Below are 13,283 nucleotides of genomic sequence, written 5' to 3'. Positions count from 1 at the left end.
GGAGAAAGGTCTCTATCGAAGATGAAACTGATTGAAAATAGGTTGCGTACGACTATGAAGAGTGAAAGGCTGTCAAACTTAGCATTGTTAAGTTGAGAGTACAATATTCTGAAGGAGCTGAATGTTGATTATTCAATCAATAAGTTCTCTGCAAAAAAAACTCGTAAGAAAAAATTCTAGCAAATTTTTGGTAACTTTTCAATGAGAAATAAGTGTTTTTAACTCGTACGATAAAAAAACGGGTTTGTTTTTTTCTGGGGCCCCCACTGTAAACTGGGCCCCGGGCCCCCACAATCGTAAATCCGGCTCTGATGAGAGACGTCCGTAATAAACGTACTTTCGAAGAGTCTGATCTTCAATGCAATCTGCTGAAGTAAAAGAACATTGTACATTTTTACAATTATAAGCTTTATAGCATTTAACTAATGATATTCTTATCAATCCCTTCTTATAACATGCATATATGCATATATATATATATATATACATATCATCAACAAATTTTATAAGTATGACTTATGATATCGTTAGTGATTGAGAATAAATTTTCCCCTCCAATTCATGAGGCAAACTTATGACTTCCTTATAAGATCCTTGTGGCGCAAAATCATAAATGTTCTGATGGAACTCAATAGTTGTGTTCTCTGAGTATCTCTAGTGGCCCTTGCGTCGCTGATGCGATTTTGTTCCACATGTGACGGTTAGCTATGCCTCTCTCAGCATCGCAATGTTCCTGTTGACATCCCGGCCACATACGCACGCTCACGGTCATCGCCACCCGGGAGGGACGTGGTCCTGTACTCATTGCTTTACTTATGACATTGCCGTTCACCTTGTTTCAAGTCTGTGATAATATGAGCGGTATGTATTCAAAATGAGATAATTATTGCATGCGCTTTCCGCGTAAAAAAGTGGAATTTCGATAAGTAATCAGAAGAACAACACCTGAGTACAAATGGCGTCATGCTTAGAGGTGGGCCGGATGAGTTGACGACGACTAAATGAAAGAAAAAGTGACATTAGTTAAATTGCCTCAGAAATAGGGACTTTTAAGTGACCTACCTCAAAACAGTGATTGAGTCACAAAAAAAGCGACTTGCTACTAGCCCAGAATATATAAAACGTTAATAGCAAATATTAACATGTGGTATGACGTTCTTCAAAATAATTTTTGGGTAGGCGTTGCTCATTTCGATATTATACTTGATAACAATTTATTATAATTGTAATATTTCAATATTCCTCAATTTTAACCTCAATCTCATCTATTTAATTATAGCGACATACACTATACTATATATTTGCAATGTTACAACACAAAACCAAAAAATCTGGATTAGTTTCGATTTTATTTTTCGTTACACCTGCTTTAATGTTACTTCTGATCTTGCGCTGGAAAATGTTCGTACCACATGTCGAATGACAAATAAGGAATGTGCATAACAAGGACTGTAACACAATATTTTTGCTAATGATGATATTCGTTAAAATCACATGCTCAATATAAATAATTTCGAACTAATAAACCATCATCTATCTTCGATTCACAGTTGAAATTTGGGCGACAGTATAAAAGAGAAATAATAGACCGATTAATGTATATACTTATTGACTAATTTATATGCTTATTAATAGAGAAGGGTAACTTAGACATAAAGCGCATTAGATTATTATTCACTAACTTATGTTCTCGTTACTTTACAACGAAATAACAAATAATTTTAGCCTAGATATTAGCTTGGATTATGAAACTTAATGGTCTCATTAAGTTTCATAATCCAAAAATCACAAACGATAGAAAAATTAACAAGAGATACCTAACTGTTGTAAGGTATTTCGGTAGACGCTATGAAATACCATTGCAATACCATTAACAGACATTTGTTGCATACCTACAATTATTGCATTTTTATCATTCAAACTGACTTTAGAACCGTTGCCATATGGTTGAGAAACGATGTTTCTTCAAATATAAGCAAATTATCTCTAGTATGGTTTCGTCGAATAACTTTTATCCTAGCGTAGAAGAAAACTTGTAAATACGTATGCCTTTTTGTGTATAGAATAATAGTTGTATAATTGATGGTATTTTAGCATGTTCATAAATGCATTGTTGTGAACAATGCCCATAGAATAAACATATTGTTTAGCGGTTGACAACCAATCATTAATATTTCACCTTGTTTTTTTATACCTTTATAAGGGCTGTCATACATTTTTCTTAAAATATGTCATTGAAAGATGTAATACTTAGAGTCCATAGCTACCCTCCAGTTATAAGTTAGTGTATGGATGTTCCTGCATCGAGCGCTCCCTCTTCTTCCAACTTGGAAAGGAACTTATTGGCGCGCTGTTGCGGATCGGTTTGTCTGGACAATTCTATTAGATCAAGCAATTTTTTAATACCCACGAACACTCTAAAATTATGTGTGAATTAGTACATAACATTCTACACAATTTATATATAAATGTTCTTACTTATGACCCTTCATTCGTTTATAAATTACTGATAACTCCTGTTTGGTGAAAACATCATCAAATCCTTCCAAAACCGATAAAATATGCTCGGGTTGTGAGAGATTCGGTACATGTAAAACTGCTGTAAATGCAGATAACATCTCCATGTCCTCCAGGACTTGTCTGAAAAAAAATGAACAACCCGACTGAATATTCCTCCTCTGGTATTAGAACCTTTGTGGAAACTTACCTTCGGCTTGAAGTGCACAGAATCAGTAGCTTTTTTCCTCGCGGTGGTTGTTTTTTAAGTAGAACAAGAAGAGCTTGTAGAGTCAAGTTTGAATATCGTGGTCCGATTGGACCGTAGTCTAACAGCCGTTCGATATTATCCACCAAAATACAACTCAATGTAGAGCGATAGGCATCATCGAAGAACTGATGTATCCAATATGTAGGTGTTACAATTGAAAGATTATTTAACTAAACTTAAAAAAACCTTACCTTTCGAATTTGTAAGCATTTTGCATTTTCCGTGAATCCAACCATTTCGTCTGGTGTACAAACCTTTACGAACGGGAAATCGGACATTTTTGCAAGTTGAGCTGCCAATGCAGTTTTTCCAGAATTCGGTGGCCCTTCCAGCAGAACTGAGACCAAACCGGTACCTTCGGCAGCCCGAGCTTGCTGCGTATACAGGGCACCATCCTGTAGTACATGCGCAACTGGCAAACCCCAATTGATGATTCCTCGAGAGAGATAGTTTTCCAACGCCTCTTGTGCGGTTCCAAAAGCCTATCAAACAAACAGATGTATATATGTCTTTGTGTCAATTGTTATATATTTTTAATATACCGGTTTGATGTCATTCTCTAGTGCATGGAGAAAATCATTGCGATTAACCATGAGCTTTTCCATAGCCTCAGGGTCAACTTCTACTTTGGAAGCGGCCTTAATTAGTCGATTCATAGCAGTTGATTGCGCAGCACGAACCAAACCCTCCAACTCAGCACCACTAAAGTTCTTCGTCAAGGAGGCTAGTTCCTAAAAAGAAATATTTCGACCGTATATTTGATCCTCAATATATTACCAAATAAGACAAACTTTGTTATCCACATCCGGGGCAACTTTTTTGAAATCTCTCATACGTTTTGTATGAATGTTCAGGATCTGAACTCGTCCATTCTCGTTTGGAAGACTGATTTCCATTTGAACCTCCAATCGCCCTGGACGCAAGAGAGCTTCATCAATCATATCTCGTCGATTGGTCATACCGATCACCAAAATATTGTTTAGCTGTTCGACGCCATCAATTTTAGCCAGAAGCTGGTTAACAACGGTATCATGAACACCACTGTTGCCTCCAACGCTACCGCGAGCTTTACATATGGCATCAATTTCATCAAAGATGATGATGTGCAAGCCACTGTTAGGACCCAACTGTAATAAATAAAAATATTTTAAATTTCCTTTATAAAAATCAAAAACAATTATGAAGTGTAGTTCTGGTGCAGCTCTCAAAGCAAAAACGAACTACTACGGTGCAAAGTGTGGTTATGGTGCAGCCACACCGCTAAAACGAATTCGACAAAAGAAACATCTACATGAGCGCAAAACAAAAATCTCAGTGGAACCATCATAAATTAAGTCGCGACTTAATGGCACAGTTAGATACCCTATTCATTCGCATACTACGTTCAGGCATTACTTTTTTTTTAAATCTGATTTGCTTATTCAATGTACGAACTATTGTGACAATGAATATGTCTTCCCAAAAGAACAATTTTCAAACATTTCTAAAATTATCGTTTTTATTAAAACGATTTTAAGTTTTCCCATTTTTTTCATTTTTAACATAATTTTCTATTTTATTCTTGCAGGTCTATCAACTTTCCGAATATTTAACAAAAATGCTTCCACATTCCAGTGCTCCTAGCGCGGAAAAATATTGGAGACGTTATAACGTATTCGAGTTATTATTACTATATGCTTGGTCCAAAATTAATGAAAGAGTAAATTAAATGATAAATGAGAAAATTTAGCAGTAGGTACACAAAAAACATACCCTTTTTTCTTCCTCTTCAGCATCTGCAAACAGTCGTCGAATGTTAGCCTCAGATTCACCAACATATTTATCCAAAATTTGTGGTCCGTTTACAATTTTCGGTTCGCGAGCATTCAACATGTTACCAATTTGACGTGCCATCAGTGTTTTACCGGTTCCCGGGGGACCGTATAGTAAAATGCCTTTTACATGCTTACATCCCAGTTGTTCAACAATTTCCGGAGGAAACACTCGAGATGCAAAAGCACGTCGGAAAATAGCATTGAATTCATTGTCCAAGCCACCGATTCCCATTTTACCAAAATCCCAGTCCGGATTGATGATCGATTGTCTGACAATTTTCCCTTTAGCCTTGCCCACTAAATTGATTGAAGAGTTCTCCATTTTTTCGAATGTTACAGTTGTATTTCCAAGCAGTCGGCCAAAATTGGTTTTCTTTGGTTCTGCTTTGCTTCCTTGCATGCTAGTGTTAGCATCAATAGCTTCCATTGATTTAATGCAAAGACAGAGAAGTTTTTTATCAGCAAAGCTAAAAACTAATGGCTGTCCAACAGTCAGCGCAAGACCGGAAAATTGTAAAATAAAATCTTTGGCCATCTGATCACTATCGTACGGTTCCAGAGTAGTACTGTAAACAAATTGCATTACTTCAAATGTTAACCAAACATGAAACTTGTTATCTCACGTTTTCTTTTGCAAAAAATCAACTTCAATACACACGCTACACAAAATCTCAGAGGAGCGATCAAACTGAAACGGTTTCACCGATATGTCCTGATTAATTGACAAAGTTGCCCACTTGCGCTGCAAGAGAGAGAATCCTATACAATAATTAGGTATGTCTGGGCATCGTTCCACAGAAAACACAAAATGTTGTCCAGGAGCAGTAGAAACATCAATGTACCTGAAAATTTTCAAAAAATATTCATTCATTAGTTATTTCTTGTATGGAATTACAGATTTGAAAAATATTTGCAAAACAGATTGTTCTGGCTGAAAAATATATATATACCTATATATACATATACACATTGGAGTAGGGCATACGTGAATGAATAACACTATGAAGTATAAATGTTTTTTTACTTACTTGATATCCTCTGGAAAATCTGTACTGTTCACGATGGCCCTGTTTTTAAGCGATAATTCGTCCGTGGGACACTTTATTGCTTTCATCATCTGTGCATAATAACAAAAAATAAATAAATAAACATCTGAATCGGCAAATTTTTTTTTTACGTTTAATAATCTGTACTTACAACAGCCATCGTACTCAGAAAATTTCTAAACGAAATTAAATTCAAATATTTCTCTGAATTTGCTGCAGCAAGAAAAATCGATAATCTTGTGATTCACTAACGTAACCAGATAACCACGAAAGAATCTTTCGCTGAACTTAACTAAGGTATCAGATGACGATGATGAGTATTTATGTATTTTTATTGATTACTAGTTACAACAGAACTGTATATTCTTAATGGTATTCAAGTTAATTGTGCATCGATGAAACCCAGACACCGAGCGATTCCTTTTCAACACTGAATAACTGAATACGAAGAGTCAATGCGCACGTCTGGATTTCACGGATATATTATTACGTTACACTATGCTGTTTTTAAGGATTTCATTCTGCTGTTTACGCAGTTTTGTTTGTCACAGAGTCTATGGTATATAGAGTCGCGCGAAGAGAAAATCTATCGTTTCGGCAACACAGTTTTTGTGCCGTATGTTGCCAAGAACTATACAGTTCTGTTTTTCACCATGCATAAGCGAATATCATTTTTTGAAATTCTTCACAAGGTACACAGTTTTGAAAGATTACACCGGTGATGTTTTGTTAAATTTAAGTGAACCAGTGTACAGGTTTAATGTTGGATTAAAATGTGTGAGTAAAACTTCGGAAAAACACATATTATTTATTACGCTCAATTACAACACTTTTCATCCACTCCTAACATTATCACCTTGTTTATTTACATTGCTCGATTGGTATCCTCGTTTGACACTGATTTGGTTCCTTTGGTTTCATCTTTGCGGGACTCTTAAACATAGACTCTGGTTTGTCAATGACCCAAGCAGAGCTGCCAGATTGTATTTTGAAAATTCTGAATGCACCTGTGAAAAAATCTGTATTTTTCTGAATTTTATTCGTGTGCCCAGATACATAAGACATACGCAGAGTTACCAATAAAATTTTCGATTTAACTGGAAAAAAAAGGCTGAAGAAAAAACTAGAAAAAAACTGGATTCCAAATAAATTTTAAAAACGCAAAAAATTGATTGTTTGAATCCAGTTTCAGTTTTGAATACAGAACCTAAAGAGATAACTCTTCACAAAAAAATACTCATTTTAATCAGAACTGTCTTGTTTCGGGCTTACATTTTGTTAAAATTATGGACTGCAAAATTTCCTCTAACAACAGCAAAATTTTAAATTACGCAATCAGTCTATTTCAAAATTAAGAAAATAGAGCTTTTCCATTTAATTTTATCATTAACAAAAGTATTAACGTAACCATCCCTTCTGTTACATCAGTGAAGTTTAAATTACTATTTTTTCTGACTTCGCTATTTTTTGGTATCTAATTCTTTTAACAATTTTTAACTGCTACGTAGCAGAAAATAAATACAGTCACCGTTCGATAATTGCAAGTCTTTTAACTGCAACGCTTTTTAACTGCAAGACCGATAACTGCAACAACTTTGCAATTCGTCAAATCTGATGTCAAAGTCATATTTGACATTGAAGTGACAGATCTCGCGGGGGGATTTTAAATGCATTCGAAAATGAAAATTGTTGAATCTCTAGAAACATTTCAAAAGGACTTTTTCATTCCTCTCGATTTTTTTTTCGATTTCGTTTACTTGTTGTCTCTTTATTCTAGATGGGAAATTAGAGATCTCCACTATTAATCAATGAAGCAAAATCACCATGTTATGTGGTACACTTTCCGTAAATACTATAAGAGAAAAAAAATATCGTTTGTACATTGTTTGGCTAGCTTTCACTACTCATCGAGGCAAAGAAGATCACAAACAATATTTTGTGACCTAGCGTTAAATAGACCATTTTAGGAACTGACAGGTGTCACGGATCCTGCTGACAATGATGTTGCTTTTACTTGCATCATGTCAGCGGTTCCGAGCTTTCTGTAAAAATTTCATTTATGAATTGAGTTCAGTTTCTGTCTCGTAAAATGGTCTATTGTAGTGCTGAACTTTATCTTCGCCTACATATTGGTTATGTAAAGTAGTTACTAAAACGCAATAAATTATGATGCGGCAATATGAATATCAAATTGATTAATCGAAAAGCTTGCCTATTTTAGTTTTCTGCTATTTCTTGCCACTATTCCATTAAAAACATACATTTCGACATCATTGAAAACAAAAATGGTAGTGACGAACCCCCCTCTAAATTTTGGCATGTGTCAAGTGTTGCAGTTATCGAACGGCATTCGATAACTGCAATGTAAACAAGTTGCAGTTATCGAACGACGACTGTAGAAGATTTTTTCATGGTCTGGTAAAATCTATATGTTTGGTTTTATCTTAACTATGTCATGCAGTCTTTTATTTGACCGTGTTTCATGCGAGAAGATAGAATACTGAAAATGCTGTTAAGAATTGTCATAACAATTTATCAATCTACAAAATTTACGTTTTAAAAATATTTCTGAAAACCAATCGGAGCTTGAGTGAAAAAAAAACTGGATAAAACTGGCAAATAACTGAAAAAACTGGAAGATTTTGGGAATAAACTGGATCCAGGGGGGATTTACTGCTGTCAAAATTCATATATGTGTGCGTTATCGCAGATCAACTCTGGTCCATGAAGTTTGTTGGTCCATGACGTTTTAAAGATTTCCTGTGTGGCGAGGAAACTTCATGGTTTTTAGCTAATTGCAGGCTGCTGCCACCAAATTTCACTACGCAACGCAGTATGAATAAAAGTTTTCCGCGATTTCTAGAGTTTTGTTGAAAAGAACGTTGCAATTATACTAAATTTTACTTCAATAAAAACGACAAAAACCAAAACAACCGGACGCCTTGTTGCCAAATATGCTGGTCACGGTTACACGATATTTGACAGATAGACTCCCTCTGACTGGATCAGAGGGGATTCACTGCTGTCAAATTTCATATATGTGTGTGTTATCGCAGATCAACTCTGGTCCATGACGTTTGTTGGTCCATGACGTTTGTTGGTCCATGATGTTTGTAACTATGAACAATAATGGGGGCAAAATGTGAATAGCTAAGCAACATTCATGAAAGTTTTCCGCGGTTTCTCGAGTTTTGATGAAAAACTTTCCAATTCTATAATATTTCACATCGATCAATTTCATGACCAAAAGGAACAAAAACCAAATCAAACACCATGTTGCCGAATATATTGGTTACACGATTTTTGACAGATAGATCCTCCCTGGACTGGATCACTTGAAAAAACCTGGAGGAATCCAGTTTAAACTGGAACATTGGCAACCCTGGACATACGTAACCAGGGCTGCCAACTATACAGATTTTTCTGTATTTTACAGATTTTTTGACCACGATACAGAAATGATACAGAATACAGAATTCATACAGAATTTTGATTTTTAATACAGATTTGTACAGAATTTTAGCAATCGATTTTTTTTATTCTTGCTTATTTTCCGTCGATCTGGTTTCGCCACTGGTGGAGGCGACTCCACCCAGGACCCTAACTTACGACCCGTTGTTCAACGGACCGGCGCCAACGGCTTTACTTCCTCATGCGATGGAATGCGTGATCCCAGAGATTTTTCGCCTCAGAAAATCTCCCGGTGTCGGCTAGGACTAAACCTAGACCAGTTGGGTTGGTTGTGGGTGAATCACGCCACCCCACAACCATCGACACCTATGTCGGTGTTGGGATTCTAACCCAGGCGTCGAGCGTGGTTGTTCGAGCTTTGCTGGGCGTCTGGCATTTACTAAGCGGGAAATTCCTTTTGTTTGATTTCTTCTGGACATTCGACATTTGGCTAAGCGGGGAAACTTTGAAACAAAAATACCGGATTCTATTGCCTCTCTAGCAAAAAAACACGGTTATAGACCTGACTTTTCTTTCAGGAATTTAACCCAACCTTTTTACGGTTCCAGCCGAAGTTTAAGGTTGGATGCCAAACCCAGTTACCCCAAACCAGAGCACTTGTAGGCACACGAACAATATACAGAAAAATACAGATATTTTTACGGGTACATACAGATTTTTCAAAATAAAATCTGGCAGCTCTGTACGTAACACTGGCGTTTTTTTCTGGTACTCGTTACCCCATAATACCAGAGATGCCAGATGTTTTTGAAAAATTTCTGCAACTGCTCGAAAAACCGTAAAAATGTGCTCGAAATCTGAAAAAAATCTATCCGTGATCCGAAAAAATTTCGCTCGCGCAGGCAAAAGTCTGTAAAAATCTGCACACATTTTAAGAAAATCTGCGCAAATATAAAGAGACTTTTACAAAAATCTGCAGAAACCGTGGAAAAATTGCAAATCGATAAATGTCTGCACACGGACTCCAAAAATCTGCGTTTTTCAGATAAATCTGCACATTTGGTATCACTGCATAGTACTTCGTTCCTCGTCCTGTCCAACTGCTCGATGAATAATGAACAAAATGAATTCTCTTTTTATCGGCTTTATCGAGCCCCCAAGAAAAACCCATAAGGAACTGTCAAAAAGTTATTTACAAAATCAATGCAGAATTTTTCGAGTAGGAACGAGACAAATGCAGGGCTGCACAGGTACACTGCCTTCAAAAACAACTCAAACAGTGATTTTATTCTGAGTGTGGTACCATTCGAGTAGTTCATTTTGTACCAAATTTTTCGGAAGATTTCTTCCTGATTGTTACGTATGTCTTATGTATGTGGTCAGACTGCTTGTGGAAACCAAGAAAACAAAGCAAAAATATTGCTCTCTTTTCTCTCACACAAAATTATGCGCAACGCACACACTACATACTGTGAATAAGACAATCCACGAGACAGTTGGCCCTGACACAAGTAAAAGAGATTTTTAAGGCTGTTCGCACCTACGCGAATTCTCATATGCAATTGTCAATTTATGTGTGAAAACAAAAGCAAAAATATTTCCCCCCTACACTTTCGGAAGTAAAAACCAAACCTATGTCAACAGAGTCGTCATAGCACGTTGCGATCAGCTAAATTCAGTTTGATTTTAACTTTTGACACCCTCATGTACGTTCGAAAGATCACAACTTGGACTCAATCCGGATCGAAAAGCGTGAAAAACAAACGTTGTCCGATCGGTTGCCCCAGTATTGCAAGTGGCAATCCTTTAAACAAGAATAGGCCGTATGAATAAAAGAGTTTACTCTGCTTCCCCCATAAGATTTGCACGGGATGAGTAAAGCAAACGGTTTCATTTATACGGCTTAATGAAATATTACTTTAGGATCTTTTTCTCCGACATTTTAAGATTTCGTGTTTGGTTGTATTCTAGCTTTGCAACTTAAAAAACAACAATAACAATCGTACATATAAAGAAACGTCACCCGTGGATTGCCTTATGCGAGTCAGCCAGTTTGGCGGCTATGTAGAGAACGTATTATATTCAAAAAACTGAATACTGATCAAAGAAATAGTTATCGGTCTCCGTTATACTCTACTATTTTTTTTTTTTTTTTTTTTGGAAATAAATATTGAAATTCAGTCCGCAAATATATATTTCGACTGTGACGTACAGTCTTCCTCAGTGCTTATGTGGACATAAGCACTGAGGAAGACTGTACGTCACAGTCGAAATATATATTTGCGGACTGAATTTCAATATTTAATTCCCAAAAAAAAAAAAAATCAGTAGAGTATAACGGAAACCGATAACTATTTCTTTGATTTCTCAATCACTCTGCTAAGACGCTCGTTATAGATTTTCTAAATTTGAATACTGATGTTCGGATAAAATGTTTGTGAGGCAGAGCTAGAGCTTTTCAGTACGAATATTTTGTGGAACATCATAAATTCAAACCGAAACGTCCCTGAATTTCTGTACAAATCTGTATTAGAAATCGAAATTCTGTATTAATTCTGTATTCTGATTCTGATTGTATTCTGAAATTGTATTCATTTCTGTATAGTGGTCAAAATATCTGTATAAAACAGAAAAATCTGTATCCAGCTTTTACGCGCCATAATGGCGGACGCTATAATGTGAATTTCGTAATAAATTACCCACCCTTTTGGCAACTCTGTTTACGTCAGTTTGAAGTCTTCATACAATTTATAAAAAAAAAATATCTGGCAACATTTGTGTTGCCAATTTTTCAGAAATCGTAAATCTGAAGTTAGCAGAGAGGTTCGCATATTACGAACGCGCATTATAGCGACCGCCATTATGGTGCGTAAAAAGCTGGATACATACACGCTCGTAACTAATAACTCATGAACTGAGCAACTCTGATTCAGTTTAGAACGATGTTCGTAGACGTCAAAAAATGAGTAGAAGTCCTTTTTGATTTTGAGTAACTTTGACTCACTTTTTGGGTTTCCCTCCATATAACTTCTTTCTGAGTAACGTCGCATAACGACGTCCATTTTGAAAGATGATTACGATGTGCTTCAGTTTGTGACATATGTTTTTTAATTGTGTGCGCCTCAGAAGGCATTATAACTGTTTACTTTAATTACAAGGTAATTATTGATGAACATGTGGTGTCGTTTATTGGCCGTGGCGGATTTCTAGCCAGTAATGAAACTGAACTGTACCCAAAAAATGAGTAATGTCGTACTCAAATTTTGAGTAATAATGACTCATTTTGAAGACGCCTAGTGTTACTCAGTTTTGAGTATTTGTAGTAAATGCGTCAAATGTTACTCATTTTAGAGTTATTATTTACGAGCGTGTACTTGGCAGCCCTGGACATATAGAAGACAGCAGAGATGCCAGAAGTTTTTGAAAAATGACGGCCACTTCACGTGTCAGAGGTGCCAGATCTCTTTTCAAAACGCATTGTTGAGCAACTTTTTCATTCGACTCGTATAACTGATAGTGACGGTGGAAATCGGGGGGAGTATTGTGAGTTTCACTGAAACTTATTCGCCGCGCTATAAACCGAAACTCTGAAACCAAATGCCCTTCTTGGTTGCCGAATCGATTTTATTTTCCTCGGGACACTGTAAGCAACAGCCAAAATTAAATCTACCTGTCTTGGCAACCCTTTCGAAAATCAAAACAAACTTCGATTCTGGCAGCACACTGAATGCGGCGTCAGGGGTGCAATTTTTACAGATTACTCTAATATAGATTGATATCATAATGCTTAAAACAGAAACAACAAAGTGAGTATATGATCCAATAGATTTTCCTCTGGTGATTAGTAATCCTTTTAGTCCCCACTGTCTCCAGCAGTGATTTCTTCAAGGATTTTTTAACAATGAAGGTTGATGCAATTAAAAACAGCATACATCTGGCAACTCAGCGCGGCCTTTGATTCAAGCGCGGTGTTTGGATTAGACCGCGTTCAGTTTTGGGCAAATCTCTTAATAATAAAATGCATCACGAAAACCGTGAAGATGTTAAATTTTATTTTTATGTTTAATTTTATATACTTTCAGCATAATTGATCATTATTTTGTTGATCATACAAAAGATTTGTGCACACTTAGATTTTATTGCCGAGTACTCAACAGATACTGATAAATTCAGCGAAATTTTCTACAATTTTTCGGTAGGTTTCTCAAGAACTTCGGCAAATGAAAAGTCAATACTTGCTGGTTT

General features: G+C 36.2%; 1 protein-coding gene across 1 annotated transcript; it reads right to left on the bottom strand.

The window, feature by feature from the left end:
- Positions 1-1,189: 1,189 nt before the first annotated feature.
- On the bottom strand, positions 1,190-6,147 carry LOC129731982 (vesicle-fusing ATPase 1). The gene is made up of 10 exons (XM_055692426.1): positions 5,779-6,147; positions 5,610-5,698; positions 5,205-5,423; positions 4,520-5,147; positions 3,559-3,894; positions 3,310-3,498; positions 2,959-3,249; positions 2,708-2,892; positions 2,479-2,640; positions 1,190-2,417 (listed from the first exon to the last, which is right to left on the bottom strand). Exons 1-10 carry the CDS (start codon positions 5,785-5,787, stop codon positions 2,282-2,284), a joined length of 2,244 nt encoding a protein of 747 aa, XP_055548401.1. The 5' UTR covers positions 5,788-6,147; the 3' UTR covers positions 1,190-2,281.
- Between the last annotated feature and the right edge of the window lie 7,136 nt (positions 6,148-13,283).

Source organism: Wyeomyia smithii, chromosome 1, assembly GCF_029784165.1.
Source record: "Wyeomyia smithii strain HCP4-BCI-WySm-NY-G18 chromosome 1, ASM2978416v1, whole genome shotgun sequence".
Classification (NCBI taxonomy): Eukaryota; Metazoa; Arthropoda; class Insecta; order Diptera; family Culicidae; genus Wyeomyia; species Wyeomyia smithii.
Note: the sequence above shows the minus strand (reverse complement) of the source record. Positions and strands in the feature narration are given on the sequence as shown.